The sequence below is a fragment of the Microtus oregoni genome, unplaced genomic scaffold (genome assembly GCF_018167655.1).
Source record: "Microtus oregoni isolate MIOR12 unplaced genomic scaffold, Mior012 000016F_ref0000370, whole genome shotgun sequence".
NCBI lineage: Eukaryota > Metazoa > Chordata > Mammalia > Rodentia > Cricetidae > Microtus > Microtus oregoni.
Genome location: NW_024543075.1, coordinates 12,139,876 through 12,163,632, shown reverse-complemented (window position 1 = coordinate 12,163,632; position 23,757 = coordinate 12,139,876). Strand labels below are relative to the sequence as shown.

Below are 23,757 nucleotides of genomic sequence, written 5' to 3'. Positions count from 1 at the left end.
AAAAACCACCAGGGTATTTCAGTGGTAGAATACTGGCCTCCTATGTGTAAGGCTTGGGTCTGGAATTGAAGCCTATAAAAATAAAATAGTAAAACAAAGCAGAAAAGTCACTAAACAACAAAACAGATACATTGGGCTGCAGAGATGGCATAGCAGGTAACGGCACTTGCCACCAAACCTGGGGACCTGAGTTCGATCCCCAGGATCCACATAATGGAAGAAGAGAACTGATTCCCAGGGATTATCTTCTGACACATACCCTACCAGCAGCTAAATAAATTGTAATAAAAATGTTGAGAAAAACATTTGCACTGTATAAACAGTAATATTGAGGAAAACTGCACAATTCATTTCAAATATGGAAGAAAAAAAAAGAACCTTTAAGGACTGGTGAGGCACATGAGCTGACAGAGGCAGCTCACACAGGCCTCAAAAGATTCAGGCCAGAGGGGGTCTCAGCACTGAGAGGGAAATAGACACAGGCTCCCACTCAAAAATCTACCTGTAGTTGATACCCACTGGCAAAGAAAAATTCAGTTTTCTCCAATTGACTCTCACGGTATCAGCCACACTTCAGGACAAGTCCCATGTACAGGAGTAGTTGGCCAACACAAAGCACACTCAATGGTGGACTGGTTTTTCTGTTCTATTTTGTTTTTTCAAGACAGGGTTTCTCTGTAGCTTTGGAGCCTGTACTGGAACTCGCTCTGAAGACCACGCTGGCCTCAATTTCACAGAGATCTGCTTGTCTCCGCCTCCCAAGTGCTGGGATTAAAGGTGTGCGCTACCACCACCAGGCTCAATAGTGTTTTTGTAGATTGCCTCATTACACTGTTTGGGCTTTAGGGCTTATTTATTTTTATTTCCATTTTTATGAGATTTTTGGTGTGTTTGTTTGTTTGTTTGTTTGTTTGTTTTGGGGGGATTTGTTTGTGTTTCTTGATCTTTTTTACTTTTAGGTTTTATTTGCTTTTAAAGAGAAAACGAACATCAAGTTGGGTAGAGAGGTAGGAAGGATCTGGGAGGAATTGGGAGAGGGATGGAACATGATCAAAATACATTGTATGAGAAAAAAAGACTGGTGAGGAAAGCTTCATTCTAAGCCAATGGATTGTGGCAGCCCATCTAGGCAGCTCACAGGGAGGCCTTCAGCAGTGACATGAGGCAGAGTACTCTGGTGCTATCTTGCATCTAAGTCCAAGCATCATTTTCTAAGCAATACAATCATAAAAGTCTCTAATGTTATGTAATTGTTTTTAACACATCCTATTAGAACATTTTCCTTATTTTAATTCTCCATTTAGTTCTAAAACTGAAATTAAAGAGTTTACTCAACAGTTCTCAGACACACTAACATTTTTTTTAAATATTTATTTATTTATTATGTATACAATATTCTGTCTGTGTGCATGTCTGCAGGCCAGAAGAGGGCATCAGACCTCTTTAGAGATGGTTGTGAGCCACCATGTGGTTGCCGGGAATTGAACTAAGGACCTTTGGAAGAGCAGGCAATGTTCTTAACCACTGAGCCATCTCTCCAGCCCCCACACTAACATTTTAAAGCACAGTATTCCAGGCTAAAGTCTGTTCCTCATTACCACAGACAGCCAAAGTGTTTATGTCTGCTGGTTCCAGGGTAAAAGAGAACACCTGTATTTAAGAACCAGCGGAAAACGTGCCCCACACAGCAGCAGAACTGAGCATTTATTAAAAAACTGTTGAGGTTCAGAAAGAAAGGCTATCGATAGAACACAACTTTCTTTTGGGGGTTTTGTTTGCTTGTTTGTTTTTTGGGGTTTGGTTGCTTTTTTTCCTTTTTCTTTTTCTTTTCTTTTCTTTTTTTTTTTTTTTTTTTTTTTGGAGACAGGATTTCTCTATGTAGCCCTCGCTATCCTTGAACTCAGAGATCCGCCTGCTTTCGTCTCCCAAATGCTGGGACCAAAGGGGTGTACCACAACTGCAGAGCTAGAACCCAACAGTTCTAAGAGAAATAAATGTAACATGGAAGATACTAAAATTGATGACATAAAAGACAGTAAATCACAAACAGTTCTTGGCTGCTGGAAGTAACAGTTATGAAGCCAAAAGCTCACATTTTCAGTAATAAATGCTTCAGGTTTTTCATTATAAAACCTGCCAAAGCCATTGAATGTACAAGAGAAGACACAGGACATGTTCTCTCTGCCTAACCCTTTAATACTAAAAAGTAAACAAAATCTAAGATAGATGCAACACGGTTACAGAAAACTGGGCAGTAAGCTCTAATAAGGGAAATGATTTCTCATTAACTTGTGGGAGGGGGTCAAAATGTAACCAAATATTTAGTCTAGAATCATTTGCTTAATACTTCATCCTGAAAATTCCTTCCATTCCTCTATAAAATAATTAGTACTAACCCTGAAAAAGACTCCAAGGAAAAGGTAAACAAATACCAAAAAGTTTTCAAAGTACTTTCCCAGGAATGTTTCTACGCTGCATAGATAAACTTGATGTGGGATGCCCTTTGTCTTATTACCATTCGTTAATAAAGAAGCTAATTTGGCCAATAGGCAGAACAGAACCAAGTAAGAAATCCAAACAGATACAGAGAGAAAAAGAGCCGAGTCAGGGAGATAATAGCAGTGGCGGAGAAGCAAGATATAAGTTAACAAACCACAAACTTTGTGGTAAAATATAAACCAATAGAAATGGGTTAACTTAGGTTGGGAGAGCTAGTTAATAATGAGCCTGAGCTAATAGGCCAAATAGTTTGTAAGCCTCAGAGTGGTTACTTGGGAACTGGCGGGCAGGACAGAAACTTCCAGTTACATAAACTAGAAGGTAAAATACTTCTTGAAGTGTTCAAGAAAGAGTCTGAGAAAATTCCAAATGTTCTATGTATGGAGATAGTTGATTCTTAAGGCTCACAAAACTCCCTTTCAGTAGACAGTACGAGTATTACCTTTGGCTAATGGGGCAGGAAAAAATCCTGCCTGGCATAAAAAAAGGCAGAAGGAGTCAGGCAGTGATGACATAAACCTTTAATCCCAGCATTTAGGAAGCAGAGGCAGGTGGATCTCTGTGAGTTAGAGGCCAGCCTGGTCTTCAGATCAAGTTTCAGGAGAGTCAGGGGTACAGAGAGAAGCTTTGCTTCAACACAACCCCCCCCACACACACACACAAGATAGAAAGGAACTTTCTCAAGAATCAGTATGCAGAATGATTATTGATTCCCCATTCCATTTTTCTGCAATGTTAAAAATAATTGTTCTATATATTAGAAACAGACAAATGCAGAGGCAGGCGGATCTCTGTGACTTCGAGGCCAGCCTGGTTTACAAAAGCTAGTTCCAGGACAGGCTCCAAAGCCACAGAGAAACCCTGTCTCGAAAAACCAAAAAAAAAAAAAAAAAAAAAAAAGAAAGAAACAGACAAATCCTAAATACTTAAATGACCCCTAACGCAAACCATAAAAACTACATATAATTAAAACATTCACCGGGCAGTGGTGGTGCACACCTTTAATCCCAGCACTCAGAAGGCAGAGGCAAGTAAATTTCTGTGAGTCTGAAGCCAGCCTGGTCTACAGAAAGAGTTCCAAGATGGCCAGGACTACACAGAGAAACCTTGTCTCAGAAAACCAAAAAAAAAAAGGAAAAGAAAACTAAATCATTCCTCATGTACTTCCATTTACGTGAGTGTAGATTCACAAATTAGTTCACTAAAGTCAAAAGCACAGCACATGTGCTCTGAATCTCAGGATAGATCATACAGCTTAAATAAAAGATTGCATTGCTTAAATAAAGAGCTTGGTCTTTACAAGCTCATAAATTTTAGTACTTAACTGCCAGGATTTCTGGGAAAAAGGTTAAAAAGGCCCTTGGATCCCAACCAATTTACTTCTCTGTGCTTTGTATACACAGTTCAAAGTTATGACCAAGGTCATTAACACAGAAGAAAAGCAGGCAATTCCCACAACCAGAAATGTAAAATACTGTACCCAACAGGGGAGCCAAGCAGAAGTATAAAACCCAAGGAAGTAAACATTCAATCCCATACAGCCAGTTACCTTCACTGAACACATCTAGCAACTCTGCCTTGGTCCAATTACAAGAGGTTATTAGAAAAAAGCCTTTTACTTCCAACACCCTGGAGAGAGACATCACATATTGCTTCCTCTTCTCAACTGCATTGTCAGGATTAAGACTTATGGCATCGAAAGTCCCTTTGTCAACACAAACATGAAATCCAGACAGCTTTGTGGAAAGACTCAAAAAGTCTTCTACCTATATTAGAAATGAATGTTCATATGAGAACAATTAACACAATCTTTATAGAACTTAAGTGACAACATGTAAAGCTAGAGATAAAAGAGTCCATTATGATGGCATTTTACATATAATAAACATATTTTCAACTTTATAGCTCACTTTTATGTGCTTTATTTCCGAGATCATTAAAGCCAAAATTAGAAGAGAGTTTGATAATGTTTCCTGGACATTTCAAATCTCTACAAATTTGGAAACAAATAAAAAGCCCAGTATACAAAAAGTTGATTCTTAAGAAAATATTTAACATATCTATCAAAATGATAAAATTTATTTGGACCCAGGCCACTGCAAATAAAACTTATGACTTACACTCCCACTGAGAGGCCTAAAGTAAATAAAGAATTACCAAATTTTCCTTTGTTTTGATTCAGCAGTTCACAAAGCTACTAATGGATATTACAACAGGCATAAAGCTTAAGAAATTAAGGGACTATTTAAACTATGATTACTCTACTTGCTAAATGTCCTGTGCTTTAGCTTTTAATAATTCATCAGCATCCTGCTTTTAACCACCTAATAGGATTTCAGCATTTGAAATAGTGATGTGCCTTAATTTTGTAATACAAAAAGTTACTAATGAATTTAATTCTAAAATTTGGGGGAGGGGGTTCAAGACATGGTTTCTCTGTGTACCAGCTATCCTAGAACTCACTTTGCAGAACAGGCTGGCCTTGAACTCACAGAAATCTCATCATTGATACAATTTTAGTAATGGAAGTAAATACCTAAATCAACCCTTAAAATGTATACTATGTATTGGCATGTGTGCTTCTTTTGTGTGTGTGTGGGGGGGGGGGAGGTCCTCACACACACATACCCAGAGAGAGAGAGAGAGAGAGAGAGAGAGAGAGAGAGAGAGAGAGAGAGAAGAGAGAAGAGAGAAGAGAGAAGAGAGAGAAAAGAGAGAGAAGGAGAGAGGGTCTCACACATGTAGCCCAGGCTCTCCTAGATCTGCTTCTGCTACAATGCTGAATGAAACTGCAGATACACACCAGCACAGTACACTCATCATGTCCTTCTATTTGAAGATGGGAACCTTTCCTGCTCTCATAGCCAAGGCACAGAATTCATTACATGTAAGTCAAAATAAAGACTACAAAAAGAGCTCACTCTGGGGACATCCTCTTGCTAAACACCTATACAAAACATTCTTGGATTCCAAAGGCATTTCATGACATTCCTACTCATTAGATACAGGATATAACAGTAAGTAGAAGAGTAAAGAAATCTGTGTTAGAATACAGTAGCCTTGTGTTTTATAAAGGGAGAGACAAACAATACATAAGCTGCCACTGTTTAAGAGCATCTTCCAGAATACACACATTGGAAATCTAAACACAATCATATATTAACAGTATTTGGAAGAGCCCCTTGGAAGGTGATTACATCATAAGGGCTCTTTCCTCATGAACAGATTATGAATTAATGAGGGATTGGCATTGTTATAAAGCACGCTTTCTCTGGATCACTGGTCTGCTATGATGCAGAAGGCCCCTCACCACATCATGTAAGAATTATCCTGAACTCTCCTGCACTCACAATCACATACTCACACAGAGATCTGTAATTTTTTTTAAAACTTTATAGTATTTTAAGGTTCAGACTCAATGGGTAAGGTCTGTCACCAAACTAGACAATCTGAGTGGATCTTTAAGACTGGCATGATAGCAAGAACCAAGTCCCACAGTGTCCTCTGACCTACACAAGTATGCTGCAATGCATTTACACAGCACACAAAATAAACAAATAAATAAATGTAATAAGATAGATAATGATACTATTTCAGATAGTGCCAGCAAGATGGTTCAGCAGGTAAAGCCTTGCCACCAAACCTAAGCTTGAGCCTGAGGATTCACATGATGAAAGGCAAAAACCAACTCTAGCAAGTTGTACTCTACCTCAATTCATGAACACATGAATGTCCACACAAGTACATATACAAAAATAAATAAATGCAATTTAAATTTTAAAAAACAAATCACAAATGCTTAATAATATTATACCATAAAATATCTCTTAAAACATGTTCTAAATAAAGTACTATTAGGAAAACAAAAACTGGGACTGGAGAGATGGCTCACCAGTTAAGAGCACTGGCTGCTCCTCAGTGACTCTAGGTTCGGTTATCAGCACCCACATGGCAGCCTATGGTCACCTGTAACTCAAGACATAGAGGGTCTGCAGCTCTTTTGGCCTTCCCAGGCAAAACACCAATACACATAAAAATACGTGAATCTTAAACAAAATAAAAATAGGGCCTGAGCTCAGTAGATAAAGGCACTTGCCACCAAATCCGACAAACTAGAAGGTTCAATCCCTGGAGCACACTTGGTGGAAGGAGACCCACCACTGTCACAATGGAACATGTATCTGCCCACCACACACACAATAAATAAAAGCTCAGCATGGTAAACTAGGAAGACAAATTTTTTGTATATATAAAAAAAAAGGTAGCCTGAGTTGGCCTTGATTGCATATGCCTTTAATCCCAGCACTCAGGATTTCTGAACTTGAGGCCAGCCTGGGTCTATAAAGAGAGTTCCAGGACAGCCAGAGCTACACAGAGAAATCATGTCAAGAAAAAAAAGAGGGGGGAGAGAAAAAAGAGAAGAGGGCTGAAGATGGAGTTCAGTGGCAGAGTTCTTATCTAACAGGTTAAAAGGAACACATTGGACTCCAGCACAAGGAAGAGGGCTTTCTAAAGCCAGCTGTGCCATCTAGGTTCCGTGCTGAATACAAAGGGGAGCCAATGAAGGTCTGTAAGCAAAACAGTAATGAAAGCCAGGTGGTGGTGGCACACACTTTTAATCCCAGCACTCAGTAGGCAGAGGCCAATCTGGTGTACAGAGCGAGTTCTAGGACAGCTAGGACTACACAGAGAAATCCTGTCTCAAAAAACAAAAACAAACAAAAAAAACAGAGATGTAAGCCAATTTTCATTTAATTCACTCTGACTATTTTGTAGCATGGGAGTGGTGAGGCAAAGAAACAAGATTGACTCCTTGGATTTTAAGTGTTCTAATTTCCTTCTGTTGCTGTGAGAAAACACTCAGACGAAAAGCAACTCTAGAGAGGAAAGGACTTATTTTATCTTCTAGTTCCAGGTCATAGGCCAGGAAGGAAGTCAGGACAGGAACTCAAGGCAGGAACCTGAAGCTTCCTGACTTTCTCACAGGCTGAAGCTTAGCTAGTAGCTTCCTTATATAGTCCAGCTATGCTAGGGATGGTGCCACTCATAGTGGGCCGGGCCTTCCTATATCTATTAATAATCAAGACAATCCTCAAAGATATGCCCACAGGCCAATCTAATCAAGACAATTCTTCAATTGAGGTTTTCATCTCTGACGACTTTAGGCTATGTCAAATTGACAATTAAAGCCAAGTGGGACAAAGAAATAAATAAAAATGTCTGAATTTACATTAGTAACATCCTATGCATTTACAAGTCTTTTCTAAAACATAAGTCATTTTCTTTGAGAAATAAAAACAACCAAATCCTGCCATAGTCACAGCTGAAGTGGCTGTAGCCTCCAGTTCTAACAGAATCTGAGTCAGAGAACAGCACTGCAGAAAGGACGCCCAACACTTATAACTTTTTGATATGATTAATCCAAAGTCAGGTACTGTATGTTTTTGCAAACACGGATGGTATTGTATGAACACACAAATATATATACATACACAATGAAGAAGATACTTTCCCACAAAGCACAGTGGTATATGCCTATAATCCAGCTAGATTGAGGCAGGAGTTTTCAAGTTTGAGACTGGCCTGGGTTATACAGTAGGACTCTTGTCACACACACACAAAAGAAAGAGTAATTTCTGTAAACTAAATTAATTTTTTAAAAGATTTATTTATGTATTTTATGTATGAGTGTTCTATCTGCATGTATACCTGCATTCCAGAAGAGGGCATTAGATAAAACTATAGATGGCTGTGAGCCACCATGTGGTTGCTAGGAATTGAACTCAGGACCTCTCGAAGAGCAGCTGGTGCTCTTAACCAATGAGCCATCTCTCTACCTCTAGATTAAATTTTTAATGATTACTTTTAAATGTTTCAGTTTAGATTATTTATGATTGATCTTAATTTACAAATTCAAAAAGGTCATCAGATTAACATACTTTAAAAATATTTAAACATTATAGCTTATTTTAAAATATTACTTAAAATATTATAGTAATAAGTAATAGTTACCTTCAAGTTAATGTTAGATAGTCCTTCCTTCTCTAGAATGCTTGCAGAAAGCTTAATTGCAGAAGGAGAATAATCAATCCCAGTTACATTAGAGAAACCATGTTTCACCTAGAGACAGAGAAATAATTTCATAATTTACTTTAAAACTTTTAATGTATTTTGGTTATGAATTATAATATTCTTTGAATCTAGAATTATTTTAACTTTATCATAGGGCAATTGTCATAGAATATCCAATTATCCATATTTAAATTTTATTGTACTCTAAACAGAAACAAAAAGCTTAAATTCATGACATTTTTTTGTTTTTGTAATATCTGATTTCTCTTCAAAAAATTCATTTCTCAAAAATAATGTATAGCCCTTGAGCTGAAAATGTAGTATTAATTTCTGATGCTGCTATACTCAATTTCACACATGAATTAGCTCACATTTTACTTAACCCAGTAAGCTATAAGAATAAATTAAATGCATATGTCATGACTTGGTTTTCCTTCAGCAAATTATAAATTATTTAATTTTCTACCAGTCACATAATTAAATCACCTTATATTTTATAGTACTTTTCCATTTTTTTCAACTATTTCACACATTCTGTGAAAGGCCTGTGAGGTAGTCTGGGCAGGAACTGCAGAGGGATCACTGAGCTTGAGGGTTTACTGTTGGGCATGGACCTTCCTCACATGTATGTACCTGTGGCAGAAGCATAGTAACTGCCATTCTCCCCACCACCACCACCACCAATTATGCTGTTCATTATACTACAGGAATTTCAAAGAAAAACAACAAAGGTTGCAAACTATGGTATGGTCTGAAATTCTCATGGTGGGCATCACTATTTATGAAATGGCTACGTCCTTCAAAACTTAACCTAATGTCAATAATGTGGTGCACATCTTTAATCCCAGAACAGGGGGGCAGAGGCAGGAAGATCTCTGTGAGTCTGAGGCCAGCCAGAAGCTCCAAGCAGTCAAGGATATGTAGGGAGACTCTGAGGTCTCAACAAACAAACAAAAACATCAATAAAAAAAGGCAGCCTACATTTAGACTTTTAAAAATAACTGTATTTTGAAAACACTTTTCAACCTTAAGAGACTGAGTTATCCTCTAAGCTCAGTAGCCACACAAGACCAGCTATTTTCCACAAATCATTTGCGTTCCCTGGTGTTTTGAGACAGCCTCTCTCATTGTAGTCTAGGCCGACTTTCAACTTTCTATATAGCCTAAGCTTACCTCCTACTTAGGAGGTTCCTTCCTGTACCTCCAGAGTACAGGGCCTACAGATGAGCACCACCACACCCACCTCTATTCTGTTTCTGATGGAAGGTCTACTATCCTATCCTCTCAGCTGCCTCTACCTTAACCATTGGAAACGTTCATTTTCTTCTCATTTCTCACAATTTCTTCCCTAAGAAGATTAAAAACGTAAGAAGATTCTATGGACTTTTGGCAGTTCCTTCTCCCATGCCTGTGGACTATTCAGTACAACTTATAAAACTTATGCTGATGTTTTTGGGTTCCATAACAATCACTCAGAGCCAGAAACTATCACCAATGCTTTTCATATTCAGTTCCTGCACAGAATATTTTCCCCAAGCTGAAAAATGAATGGACATTCTAAGAAACAATAAACAATCAGAAAAAAACAAGGAGGAAATTGAAGATAGGAACAGGCCCCAACCAGGTGGTGATGGTACATGACTTCAATTCAGGCACTCAGGACAAGGCAGATGGACCTCTGAGTTTAAGGCAGTTGAGTCTACATAGTGAGTTCCAGGTCAGTCATGACTACACAGAGAAACCCTGTCTCAAAAACAAAAAAGGAAGGAAGGAGGGAGGGAAGGAAGGAGGGGGGAACAGGCCCCAAAGACAAAAATAAAAGAAATACTAGAGGCAGATTTTAAAGAACTGTGAATGTTAATTACAAACCAAACAATAAAAATAGAACTGAAATGTATAATAATTAAAACAAAAAACTCAAGTGTGGGTTTGATGGATATAGCAACTAGATACAGCAAGTATATAGATATATATGCTTTTTTATTTTAATATATAAGTGCACCTATGTATGTGCACACACACTTTTTAAAGACAGGGTCTCACTATGTAGCTCTGACTGTCCTGGAACTCATTATGTAGAACAGGGTGGCACTGAACTCAAAGATTCATCTACTGTGCCTCTGAAGTGCGAGAAGACAAGTACCACCATGCCCAGCTTGTGCATTGCTGTGGGACAATGGTCTTATACTTTGTAAAGATTTGTCACTTGTATTAATTTAATAAAATGCTGATTGGCCAGTAGCCTGGCGGGAAGTATTAAGCAGGGTGACCAGGCAGGAAGTATAGGCGGAGCAACGAGAACAGGAGAATTCTGGGAAGAGGAAAGAGTCAGTCTGCAGTCAACACAGAGGAAGCAAGATGAGAATGCCTCGCTGATAAAAGGTACCAAGCCACATGGCTAACAGAGACAACAATTATGGGTTAATGTAGGCTGTAAGAGTTAACAAGAAGCCTGAGCTACTACGATCTGGCTCTTTTTTTTTTTTTTTTTAAGAATTAGTGAAGAAAATATCCCTCTTTAAAACAGAATGACAAATGAGAAAGAACCCTAAAGAGCTGGGTGTGGTTGTACACATCTTAAACCCAAGCACTTGGGAGGCAGAGGCAGGTAGATCTCTTTGAGTCTGAGACAAGCCTGGTCTACAGAACTAGTTCTAGGACAGGCTCCAAAGCTACACAGAGAAATCCTGTCTCAAAAAACCAGAAAAGAAACGTAATGATCTAACATGAAAACTAAAATATTTACAGATATAAGAGATCAGAGGAGAAGAAGAAACCAGAATGGGCACGAATAAGAAATAGAAATCACTGAGATTTTTCCAATACTGAATAAAGGGCCCAAAGCACTGCAAATGCAAACTGAGATGATAACAAACAAAACCACACACATTACAGTTTTTCTGATGAAAACCAAAAAGAGAAATCCTGAAAGTACCAGGGAATAAGAATAGAGGAACAAGAAGACAGATTACTCCCGAAGACCAAACAAGGGTGCTATACAGATGACAGTGAGTCACAAAGAATAAGAGAGAAAACAAGCAAATAAAAATACCAATCTAAGCCGGGCGGTGGTGGCACACGCCTTTAATCCCAGCACTCGGGAGGCAGAGGCAGGCGGATCTCTGTGAGTTCGAGACCAGCATGGTCTACAAGAGCTAGTTCCAGAACAGGCTCCAAAACCACAGAGAAACCCTGTCTCGAAAAACCAAAAAAAAAAATACCAATCTAAGATTAGTAGCAGATAAACACAAGCAAAGATCAGCAATGGCTGTTAACAAAAAGATATCACATAACATATAGAAAAATACATACCAAGCCAGGCAGTGGTAGCTTTTAATCCCAACACTTGGAGACAAAGCAGGTGGATCTCTGATAAGTTCGAGGTTGGCCTGGTATACAGAGTGAGTTCCAGAACAGCCAGGGCTACATGGATAATGTGTTGAAAACCAAAAAAAAAAAGAAAAAAGAAAAAGAAAATATATACCAACAACTAAGTTCACCTGCCAAAAACCTTAATCAAAAAAAAAAATCTCAGAATCAGGGCTGGAGAGATGGTTCAGTGGGTAAAGTGCTTGCTACACAAGGGTTGAAAACCTGAGTTCAGAACCTCAAAGCACCCATGAATCTCAAATAGCCAGATGGGATAGGATGCATCTGTAATCCTTGTATTCCAAGAGCAATGGTTCTCAACCTGTGGGTTGTAACCCCTTTAGGGGGTCACATATCAGATATCCTGCATATCAGATATTTACATTACAATTCATAACAGTAGCAAAATTAGTTATAAAGCAGAATTGAAATGATGTTATGGTTGGGGTCACCACAATACAAGGAACTGTATTAAAGGGTCACAGCATTAGGAAGGGTGAGAACCACTACAGAGAAAGATGAAAAGTAAAAACAAAAGAATCCCCAGAGTAGGCAGCGGAGAACAAGAGACCTTTTCTCAGTCAAGGTGAAGAGTTGAGAATGAACACTCAAGGCTGTTCCAAGCTGGACACAAGTACCTTGACACACCCGTGCACACACACACACAAGCAAGTTTAAAATATAAGACAAAAAACACTGGTGAGCCACATGTGATGGTGCACATCTTTGATCCCAGCACTCAGCAGGCAGAGAAAGGCATAGCTCTATGATTTTTTTTACAAAAACAGCTGACAATTTTATTTTCATATTTCACAATGAAAACTGTACTTTTTTATCCCACTTTTCTCCTTCAAAACTATGCTGTCAGGAAAGGGGAAGCCTCCCTTGTCACGCAGCTAGAAGACACTCAGGCTCAGCACTGTGATCTCCTGGTGAAACAGAACAAGAAATACAAAACTGATAAAGAGACCTACTCTTATCCATCTGGCCAAGTCATACCAAGCCAAGTGGGTACCATCATATGGAGAACAGGAGGTATTATCATTGGAGGTCCAGGAATCATGGGCATGTGGCCTCATTCCAGGAGCAGGTCCCCCAGGCATCATCCCAGGAGGAGAAGGACCCATCATTGGCATCGTGGGAATACCTATTGCTTCCAAGCAACCAGGAAATGATTCATACACTCAGGCTGACAAGGGTGGGCAAAGGACAAAAACCAGTGCAATGATGGGCCAGATATCTATGATTTTAAGGTCAGTCTTGTTTCGAAAATGAGCTCCAAGCCAGCCAGGACTGTATAGTGAGATACTGTCTCATAATGCATAAATAAATAAAAATACTGGTGAGACTATGGAGAAGTTTAAACTCATACTGACTGCTAGTAGAAATATAAGAAAGCAGCCAATGAAGAAAATACTCTAATGGTATTAATACAGTAATTTGACTCTGCAATTCCAGTCCTATGTAAATACTCAAAGGAATGAGAATGTATCTCCACACAAACTTTTTTACAATAGTAAAAGCAAGAAGAAAAAAAACCTAAAATTCATCAATGAATAGATAAACAAGCAATGGTATAGCCATACAATGGAATATTATTCAGTCACATAAATAAGCAAAGTCATGACAAGCTATAATGTAGATGGGTCTTTTTGAAAATTATGCAAGTGAAAAAAGCCAGACACAGAGGCCACATATGAAATATCCAAAACAGACAAACCAGCTAATATGGTTGCACACATCTGCAATTTCAACCCTTAGGAGGCTAAGGCAGGAAGATCACAGCAAGTTCAAGAATGCTTGGGTTACATAGTAAGTGCACCAGGTCAGCAAGAATATATAAGACTCTATCTCTAAAAACAACAAAATAGAGTTGACTTCCTGTTTCCTGCAAGATATAGGACACTTGGGTATTTCTCCAGCACCATGCCTGCCTGCATGCCGCCATGCTCCCAACCATGATAGACTGAACCTCTGAACTAAGCAATCCAGTGAGCTTCCTTAGGAGACAATTTTTCATGGAATGAGCCAAGAAGAAACCTGCAAAACCATCCGGCACAGCTCTCCTACAAGTGCTCAAGTTCAAGACAATCTCAGCAGATCTAGGAGACAAGACTATGGCAATACCTGTGAGCGATTCTCTTGGTTAGGTTAGTTGATGTGTGAAGACCCACACTGAAAGTAAATGATCAATGATGTTCTCTCCTGGACTGAGGTCCTGAACTGCATGAAGAGGAGGAAGCTAGTGTGCAGTGGTGTTTCCTCTCTGCTCCCTGACAACATATTCAACAAAAGGTGAGCAGCTGCCTCACACTCCTGCGACTAGGACCTCCCCATCATGATGGATGTACCTTGGAACTGAGAGCCAAAATGAGCCTTTTCTCCTTCTAAAAATAAAACCAACCAAACAAACAAAACAGGAAAGACAAATTCTCAAAGCAGATTAGTGATTTCCAGAGATTACAGAAAAAGGGGAGCATGCAGAAATCAATGCTGTTGGGCACGGGACTCCTTTCTGAAGTGACAATTTTTAAATTTAAAACACTGAAGATGGCTACACAACCGAGACTACACAAAAGAGCACAGACTACATACTTTATTTAAAGGCTGAGTTTTCTAGTACATGAGTTATATTTCAATTTAAATAAAACAGCTGAAATGAACTTATTATTAACACCAAAATAAAACTCAAAGCAAACTAAACTACAAAAACTAAAAAGGTACATTATGCCAGGCATGGTGGTGCAGACCTTTACTCCCAGCGCTTGGGTGGCAGAGGCAGGCAGATCCTTGGGTTCAAAATCCAGTCTGGTCTATAGTGCTATTTCCAGGACAGGCAGGGCTACACAGAAAAACCTTGTCTCTAAATCCCCCACCCAGAAAAAAGAAAGAAAGAAAAGATAAACATTATACAATAATAAATCAGTTAATCAGTTCATTCACAAAATACGCATCTTAATTTGTATATGTTCCTAATAGAACCTGGAAGTTCATATAATAAAATTTACAAAATCAAAGAAAAATATAAATCCACAACTATGGTTTTATACTCCTGTTTCAGTAATTGATAGAACTAAATGTAGGTCATGTATCTACTTGTAAACTATTAGTTATACACAATTTACACTGGTATAAATTCTTGTATATTGATATATATATATGTAAAATTATCTTTGTATTCCTAAGATAATTTGTATATTGACACAAATTCAAATTATATGTTATATTTTATGTTACTATTTCTGTTTACAATAATTGTGCACATATGCAAGTTATTTTGTCGTATTGTATGCATGCATGCTTCTACCTCTGCTTAAAATATTTTGTATATTAATGCAATTGTAAGATATTTATCATAGGCACTAAACATTACTACCTCTGATCAAGATACTTATATATATTGTTTATGTTTTGAGGTCATTGTCTTCACTTGCTACGCATCTATTTAAAGATTGTTTAATTTTTTAACATGAAGCCTTAGTCTTTAAGCTATATAGGTATTAAAAATTCCAGGTCAATAGTCACACATTTGTCATAATTATAGTTAGACTAGTCAGGCTCTCTAGATGTACAAAGATTGTATTCCGCATAGATAGGTAATCTTCAAATACTTCAAAAAACTGTAAAATATGCATTTAAATAACTCAGGATTCTGTTGATGTGAGGCAAGATTGCTCCTGGCAGCACCCACCTATTCCCTAGAGAATAATGGGCATGAAAGATACTTCATTTGGTGCTTGATTTCTTCCTGGCAAAACTTGCCTTTGGGCAAAAAACTGCCATTGCCTTGACTACTAACAAAATGCATGGTGTCCAAACTGGACAAGCAAGATAAAAGCAAAAACAACTACCAAATCTTGTCAAGACAAGGTAGGACGGTCTTTCAAATTTTCTTGCCTCTAAAAATGGTCTGTCAGACACTCTAGGCCTTAGCCAAAGTTGGTTGCCCCAATTTTGTAAATGAGACTTTGGATGACTGCCCAGGTAGCCAGTTGTCTCGGTCATTTTTATACCTTTTGGAAGTCCCTTGCTTGCACTTCCTGTTTACTCATATAATATTATTTCCCTTCCCAGGTCTTTGATGGAGTTGAAGACAGATAGTTATAGTTTTCCTTAGTTATGATAAGAGACAAATAAGATATAAACCTTTACACTCACAAAAAAATATTATAACTTAATTTTTGCTTGATGCCTGCTTTGTTAAACATAATTTACTGTGCTAAAGTTAAAACCTTCCTTTTTATTTAGATTAAAAAAAAGGGGAGATGATATGGGATTCCCCTCTGCATGCTGTGAATATGTTTTATTACCACTGGTTAATAAAGAAGCTGCTTTGGCCTATGTCAGGGCAGAATATAGCAAGGTGGGAAATACAAGCAGAGATAGAGGAGGAAAGAAGAAGCCATGTAGCTGCCAAAGGAGAAAGACACCAGAACCTTACCACAGTCTTGTGGTGAAACACAGATTAATAGAAATGGGTTAATTCAAGATATGAGAGCTAGCTAGAAATAAGCCTGAGCCATCAGTCAAACAGTGTTGTAATTAATATAGTTTCTGTGAGATTATTTGGGTCTGGTCAGCCAGGAAGCAAAAGTACAATCTCTGTTTACAAAATACCACCAAAAAATTAGATGTATTTAACATTTATAGGATATTCTACTAACTGCAATACACACGCTCAAGTGCACATCATATAAGACAGAGTATGTGCTGGAGGACAAAAACAAACTATATAACAAATTTAAAAGCACTAAAACCCACAAAGTATATTCCCTGCTAATAAATGCATTACCACTATAAATCTGTAACATTAAGGCAACTTTGAAAAGCTTTAAGTATTTAGAAATGAAAAAACAAAATTCTAAGTTGATAGTTAAAAAAATAGAAAACACGTTGGATGGGGAAAACAAATACATCAAAACTGTCCCCGTTTCCTACATCCATGCCAGCATCTGCTTCCAGACAAACTCACAGCATTTATCACTTTTACTGAGTATAGTGGAAGTCTTGAATCAATAATCTAAACTTCCAGGGCTGGACAAGCGGCTCAACAATTAAGAGCACTTGTTGCTCTTGCAGAGGACCCTTGTCTAAACCCCAGCACTTGCACACAGCAGCTCACAACTCTTTGTAACTCCAGTTCTAGGAGATCACTTGGCCTCTTCTAACCTCCTCAGGCACATGATGCATATAAATATATACAGACAAAACACTCATACACATAAAAGAAATGAATAGTAAAAATCTAAACTCCTACCCTACAAAGATCTTTAAAAGCAAGGCAAATCAAAGAAACCAGATGTAGGGGTTAGAAAGATAGATCAGCAGTTAGGAGCACTGGCTGCTCTCCCAAAGGACTAGGGTTCAAATCCCAGCACCCACATGGCAGCTCACCACTGCCTGTAACTCCATCTCTAGGAATTCTAACACCTTCACACAGATATACATGTAGGCAAAAACACTTATGCACAAAAAATAAAAATAATTTTTTAAAGAAAAGAGAAATAAACAAACAAACAAACCAGTTGTAATGAGTCCTGCTTGTAATCCAGTACTCAATCTTGTAATCTGAGACAGGAGAATTGGCATAAAGTCCAGGTTACTTAGTAAGTTCTCGTCTAAACTACAAAGCGAGACCCTTCTAAAAAAGCATGCCAGGTAGTGATGGTGTACGTTTAATCTCAGCACTTGGAAAGCAGAGACAAGTAGACTTCTCTGAGTTTGAAGCCAGCCTGGTCTACAGAGTTCCAGCACAGCCAGGGCTACATAGTGAGACCCTGTCTCAAAAAATTTTTAAAAATTAATAAAAATAAATAAACAAAAAATAAAGTAGGGCATGGATAAATAATGTGAAACACAGCCATGCAACAGAATGCTTCTCAGCAATAACAAACACATCCCATATTCAGCATGCCCATAATCCTACACTAGGGAGGCAAAGGATGGGGCTGTGAGCTAGAAGCTACATCTGGCTAATAGCAATTTCATGGCCATCTTGAGCTACGTAGACCTTGTCCAAACAAACAAAACCTTGACTATGTAGGACACTAGAGAGATGTCTCAATTGCTAATGCCTGTTGTACAAGCATGAAAATCTGAGTTCAATACCCAACACCTATGGTATAGTAACATATACCTATAATCCAGCACTGGGAAGGAAGATACAGGAGGATCCCTGGAGCCAGGTAGGAGATGAATCAACAAGCTCCAGCCAGGTTCAGTAAGACAACATCTCAAAATAAGGTAGAAAGGGAGAGCAAGATGGTTCAGCATGCAAATGAGTTCACTACCAAACCTGACAAGTTGAATTTGATCCTCAGAACAAACTCCAAAAAAATTGTCCTCTGACCTCCACATGCACACCCCAAAACACTTATTATACACAAACACAAGCACACATATACACAATAAATGATAGAAATTTTTTAAAAATAATCTGGAGACAGATCTTCCTGGAAGGGAGGAATAGAAGAGATTTCATGAGTAGGCGGAGGGCAAGTGGGAATAGAAACGTGAGTGATCGGGATGGAGGTGGGCATGAAAGGGGAGAGTGCTGAGGGGGATCGCTAGGGGAGGCATTTCTGGGTCAGGCAGAAGCCTGGCACAGGGGAATCTCCCACCTTAGACTCTTAGCAATAGTGGATAAGCAGCCTGACTAGCCATCTCCTGTGACCAGACTGGTGCCTGGCCCAATTGTCATCAGAGAGGCATTATCCAGCAACTGATGGAGGCAGATGCAGAGATGCACAACCAAACATTAGGTGGAGTTTGGGAACCCTACAGAGGAGAAAGGAGTGTATGAGCCAGATGGATCAAAAACACCATGGGAAGCGTCACACAATCTACTAACCTGGGCTCATAGGGGCTCACAGAGACTGAACCAACAACCAAGGAGCCTGAGGAGACTGACCTAGGCACTGTGTGTATATGTTACAGGTGTGTAGCTTGGTCCTCATGTGGGACTCCTAACAGCAGGAACAGGGGCTGTCTCCGATCCTTTTACTGGGTTTGGGAACCCTACTTCTCATATTGGGTCGCCTTGCCCAGCCTTAACATGGGAAGGTGTTCCTGAAATTTGATATGCCATGTTTTATTGATACCCATAAGAGACCTGCCCTTTCCTGGATGAAGACAGAAGAGGAAAGGACTGGGGGGTGAGGAAGAGGGAATGGAGGACAGGAGCTAGGAAAGGAGGATGTGGGTAGGCTGCAGACAGGATGTAAAATAAAATAAATAGATGAATTTGGAAAAAAAAAAGGAGAAAAAAAAACAAAACAAGATGGAGAATGATTTTAAAAAAGACACCCAATGTTAACTTTGGCCTCCACATATATACACATGCATTCACATCCACATGAACACATATGCACACAAGAGAGTAGAGAAGCAATAAAAAATTAAAAACGGAAAACTAAAATTACCACATACCACAAAGCACATAATTATAGCAGAGAAAACATAAAAGAATCTATAATCTCAAGGCTAAACCATTAGCATCTACAAGTAAGCTATTACAATCCAAAAGGCTTGGACAATGGTTCAGTGATAAGAGTGCCTAGCAAGCACAAGACCTTGGGTTTAATCCCTGAAACACAAAACTGAATAAGTAGAAACCCAAAAGAATCTACAGGTAAAATGAACAGGTGAATAGCTGTGTGAGAGATGGCTATAAAAGCAGCCCTACATTGTCACACAGCAATCTCAGCAACAGCAGATCTCAAGAACACCGCACAGAGACCTGAGCTCTACTGGCATACTTAAGAACAGGCTAGCCAATCTAGAAAGTGAAGACCCATTTGGCTAACCAGCAGAGGACAGTGGTTACTTTCAGAAAAGAGGAAACTTGACCACCGTGACCAGCATATGGTATTCACTTCATGATAATCCACTGAGATGCAGACATTCATCCCTTAACTTTAAAGAACATATGTTCTGTGTTGGTATTTCAAACTGTTTCAAGAAAGTTCACTCTCTCTCTCTCCTCACTACCCCTTAAAAAGCAAAAACTGGCCAGGTGGTGGTGGCTTATGCCTTTAGGTCTAGCACTTGGGAGGCAGAAGCAGGCAGATCTCTGAGTTTGAGGTCAGCCTCATCTACAGAGTGAATTCCAGAACAACCAGGGCTGTTGTTACACAGAGAAACCCTGGGGTAGGGGGAGGAGAAATGACAGTAAACCATCTAAGATGAAGACTCAATCCAATCTTTTTTTTTTTAATTTTATTTATTTATCTATCTATTTATTTATTTATTTTGGAGACAGGGCTTCTCTGTGTAACAGTCTTAGCTGTCCTAGAAATAGCTCTTGTAAACCAGGTTTTTCTCAAACTCACTAAGTCTGCCTCTGCATCCAGAGCGCTGGGATTAAAGGTGTGTGCCACCACCCCCCAGCTTTGAAGACTCCATCTTACACTTCCTACATAACAACAGCTACAAACACAGGACAAAAACTGATAAAGGAACTTGTATCAAAACATAAGTGCATGAACAATTTATTTTTGTTAAATCATATGATTACCTAAGATAGGGAATACATGCTCTATTAGAATTGCAAATATATTTCTAAACTATATTTAAAATTTTACATACATAGGTATTTTGCCTGCATTTATGTGCACTACAAATATGCCTGGTGCCTGTGGAGGTCAGAAGTCTTGAATGATGCCTTGGAACTGGAGTTGCAGGTGGTAGTGAGTGAGCCCCATGCCAGAACTAAATCTGGGTCCCCTGAAAGAACAGCAAGTATTCTTAATCAATGAGCCACCTCTCCATCCCCATCTCTTTTTAATATACATATATTTCTAAAGTTTTGACCTAAAAGAAGCTAATATAGATCACCCAGCCTACACCCTCAGGAGAAACTGAATCCCAGAAAAATTATGCGGGCTTGCTTCAGGTAAAGACTGTAACCAAAGGGAACTGGAGAAATGGCTCAATCATTAAAGAGTTCTGGTTCTTCTTCCAGGGGATCTGGGTTCAATTTCCAGCACCCACAAGGTGGCTCACAACTGTCTGTCACCCAGCACCCTCACATAAACAAACAGGGAAAACACTAATGTAAAATTAAATAAATTATACACACACACAAACACACACTTATGAGGTTGTGATCAAAAGAACCAAGACTAAGCCGGGCAGTGGTGGCACACGCTTTTAATCCCAGCACTTGGGAGGCAGAGGCAGGTGGATCTCTGCGAGTTCGAGACCAGCCTGGTCTACAAAAGCTAGTTCCAGGACAGGAACCAAAAGCTACGGAGAAACCCTGTCTCGAAAAACCAAAAAAAAGGGCTGGAGAGATGGCTCAGCGGTTAAGAGCACTGACTGCTCTTCCAGAGGTCCTGAGTTCAATTCCCAGCAACCACATGGTGGCTCACAACCATCTGTAATGAGGTCTGGTGCCCTCTTCTGGCCTACAGGCAGGATACTGTATAAATAAACAAATAAATCTTTAAAAAAAAAAAAAAAAGAACCAAGACTAGGACTCAGATCCCTGGGCCTTTACATCCTAATCCCTCAAAAACACAATCTTAAACACCACACTCCCAAATAATGAAACCCCAAAAGACAAAAATACAAAATATGCAAGATCAAGAGTCTCAAAGCCAGGCAGTGGTGGTGCACACCATTAATCCCAGCAGTCAGGAGACAAAGGCAGGTAAACCTCTGAGTTTGTGGCCAGTCTGGCTACACAGAGAAACTCTGTCTTGAAAAAACAAACAAAAACACACACACAAACACCAAAAAAAAAAGAATGAACAAACAAAGAAGGATCTCAGAATAACTCTGGGAGAAAATAATTTATTTAAAAAAAACCCTTAAGTTATAGTGCTGCACATCTGTAATCTCAGTACTTAAGAAAGGAAGGAAGGACTATCACAAGTTCCAAACATCCTCAGCTGCACCATAAGCTACAGACAGTCTGAGCTACATGAGACCCTATTTCAAATAATAAATAATAATAAATAAAATGTTTAAAAGACATTTATTTAAGGGCTGGATATATAACTTATGTTAGACAAACTATATCCATAGAAAAACAGGTCATCTGGCATTGTGGCACACACATGGTATCCCAGCACTCAGGAAGCAAAAGCAGGATCTGAGTTAAACAGTAGCCTGGATAGCACAGCAAGATTCTACTTCAAAAACAAAATAAAACAATACAGGTGCAAGGCATTATGGTACAGTCTTCTGATCCCAGAACTGGGGAGACAGAGGCAGGTGGTTCTCTGTGAGTTCAAGACCAGCCTCGTCTACAAATCAAGATTCATGCCAGCCAGGGCTCTCCAATGACTCTGTCTCAAAGGACAAAAAAATAAGTAAACACAGGCAAGAGAGATGGCTCAGCAGAGGATGGAGGTCAAGTTCCCAGCACCCACATGACGGCTCCTAGCCATCTATAACTCCACATAAACTCAATGTAGATAAAACAATCATACACATAAAACAAATAAAAATTAAGGACTTTTTGTTTTGTTTTTCAAGACTCTGTGTTGCCCTGACTGTTCTAGAACTCACTCTGTGGACCAGGTTAGCCTCTAACTCAAAGATCCACACCTGCCTCTACCTTCTGAGTGCTGGGACTAAAGGTATACAACACCACCACCCAACAAAACTAAAGTTAAAAAAAGATAGTTTTCTTAATAATTTGAAAACAAAGAAAAAAAGTTTCTGAAATTTTCACAGATGCCAAAAAACCCCACCTCTTCATTTGCTAATCAGAATCTCCAGGAACAAGCCTATTTTACTGCTACATACCAATAACACTGTGATAATTCAAATTTGCAAAAAGGTATAAAAGCAACCATTATTCTGGTTTTGTTGTTGTTGTTGAGACAGGTTTTTACTATATATCCTTGGCTGGCCTGGAATTCTCTGCATAGACCAGGATGGCCTTTGAACTCACAAAGATCCTCCTGACTCTAAATGTTGAGATTAAGGGTGTGTGCCATTCACACTTGGCCCAAATCACAATTCTTAAGTTTTTACACATTTTATACAAAATGATGCAAAAGATAAGATATATAGCAGTGCAAAAAAAGGGGGGGGGGGATAGATTTGTGGGCGGTAGTGGTGCCACCTTTAATTCCAGCACTTGGGAGGCAGAGGCAGGAGGATCTCTATGAGTTCAAGGCCTGATCTACAGAGCAAGCTCCAGGACAAGCTCCAAAGTTACAGAGAAACCCTGTCTTGAAAACCAAAACAATAAATAAATAAAAAAGGATCGATTATGGGCAAATACAGGAAAATAGTCTCACATCAAAAAGAGAGGGGGCTGGAGAGATGGCTCAGAGGTTAAGAGCATTGCCTGCTCTTCCAAAGGTCCTGAGTTCAATTCCCAGCAACCACATGGTGGCTCACAACCATCTGTAATGGAGTCTGGTGCCCTCTTCTGGCCTGCAGGTGTACATGCACACAGACAGAATATTATATACATAATAAATAAATAAATATTTTTTAAAAAAAGAGAGAGAATTGGAAAAAATAAATAAATTAAAAGAAAAAAAAGAAGAGAATTGGCCTTTCTTAGAGAATATGCTTGAGTTTATCTTCTTGGATGCTGTTCTTCTGAAATTCTATGACTCATATAAAGCAATGTGATCACTCCCTGTCTATCAAAAAGCTCTACCTTGAACTGAATTCTTGGCTAAGACGTTAAGAGTGCTTGCTATTCTTCCAGAGGACCTGAATTTAGCTCCCAGCAACCATATAAGGAGGCTCACAACTGCCTGCAACTCCAGCTCCAGGGAATCTAACAACTTCTTCTGGCCTCTGTGGGCATCCCCACACATAAAGCAGCACTCACACAGACACACAACA

At 39.0% G+C, this 23,757-nt stretch overlaps 1 protein-coding gene across 3 annotated transcripts in view; it reads right to left on the bottom strand.

Annotated features, from left to right (window-relative positions):
- Positions 1-23,757, bottom strand: part of Eef1akmt2 (EEF1A lysine methyltransferase 2) — a 90,244-nt gene that overhangs the window by 59,379 nt on the left and 7,108 nt on the right. For 2 of the 3 annotated variants that reach the window (XR_005975774.1, XM_041666445.1), the window contains exons 4-5: positions 8,512-8,619; positions 4,049-4,265 (exon numbers count right to left, since the gene is read on the bottom strand). The exons of the other annotated variant lie outside the window; for it this stretch is intronic. Coding sequence is in view for 1 of the 2 variants with exons in the window: in XM_041666445.1 (XP_041522379.1) it covers positions 4,049-4,265; positions 8,512-8,619 (325 nt within the window). In the remaining variant the exon portion in view is untranslated. The remainder of the gene's footprint in view (positions 1-4,048; positions 4,266-8,511; positions 8,620-23,757) is intronic. 3 annotated transcript variants of the gene reach the window in all.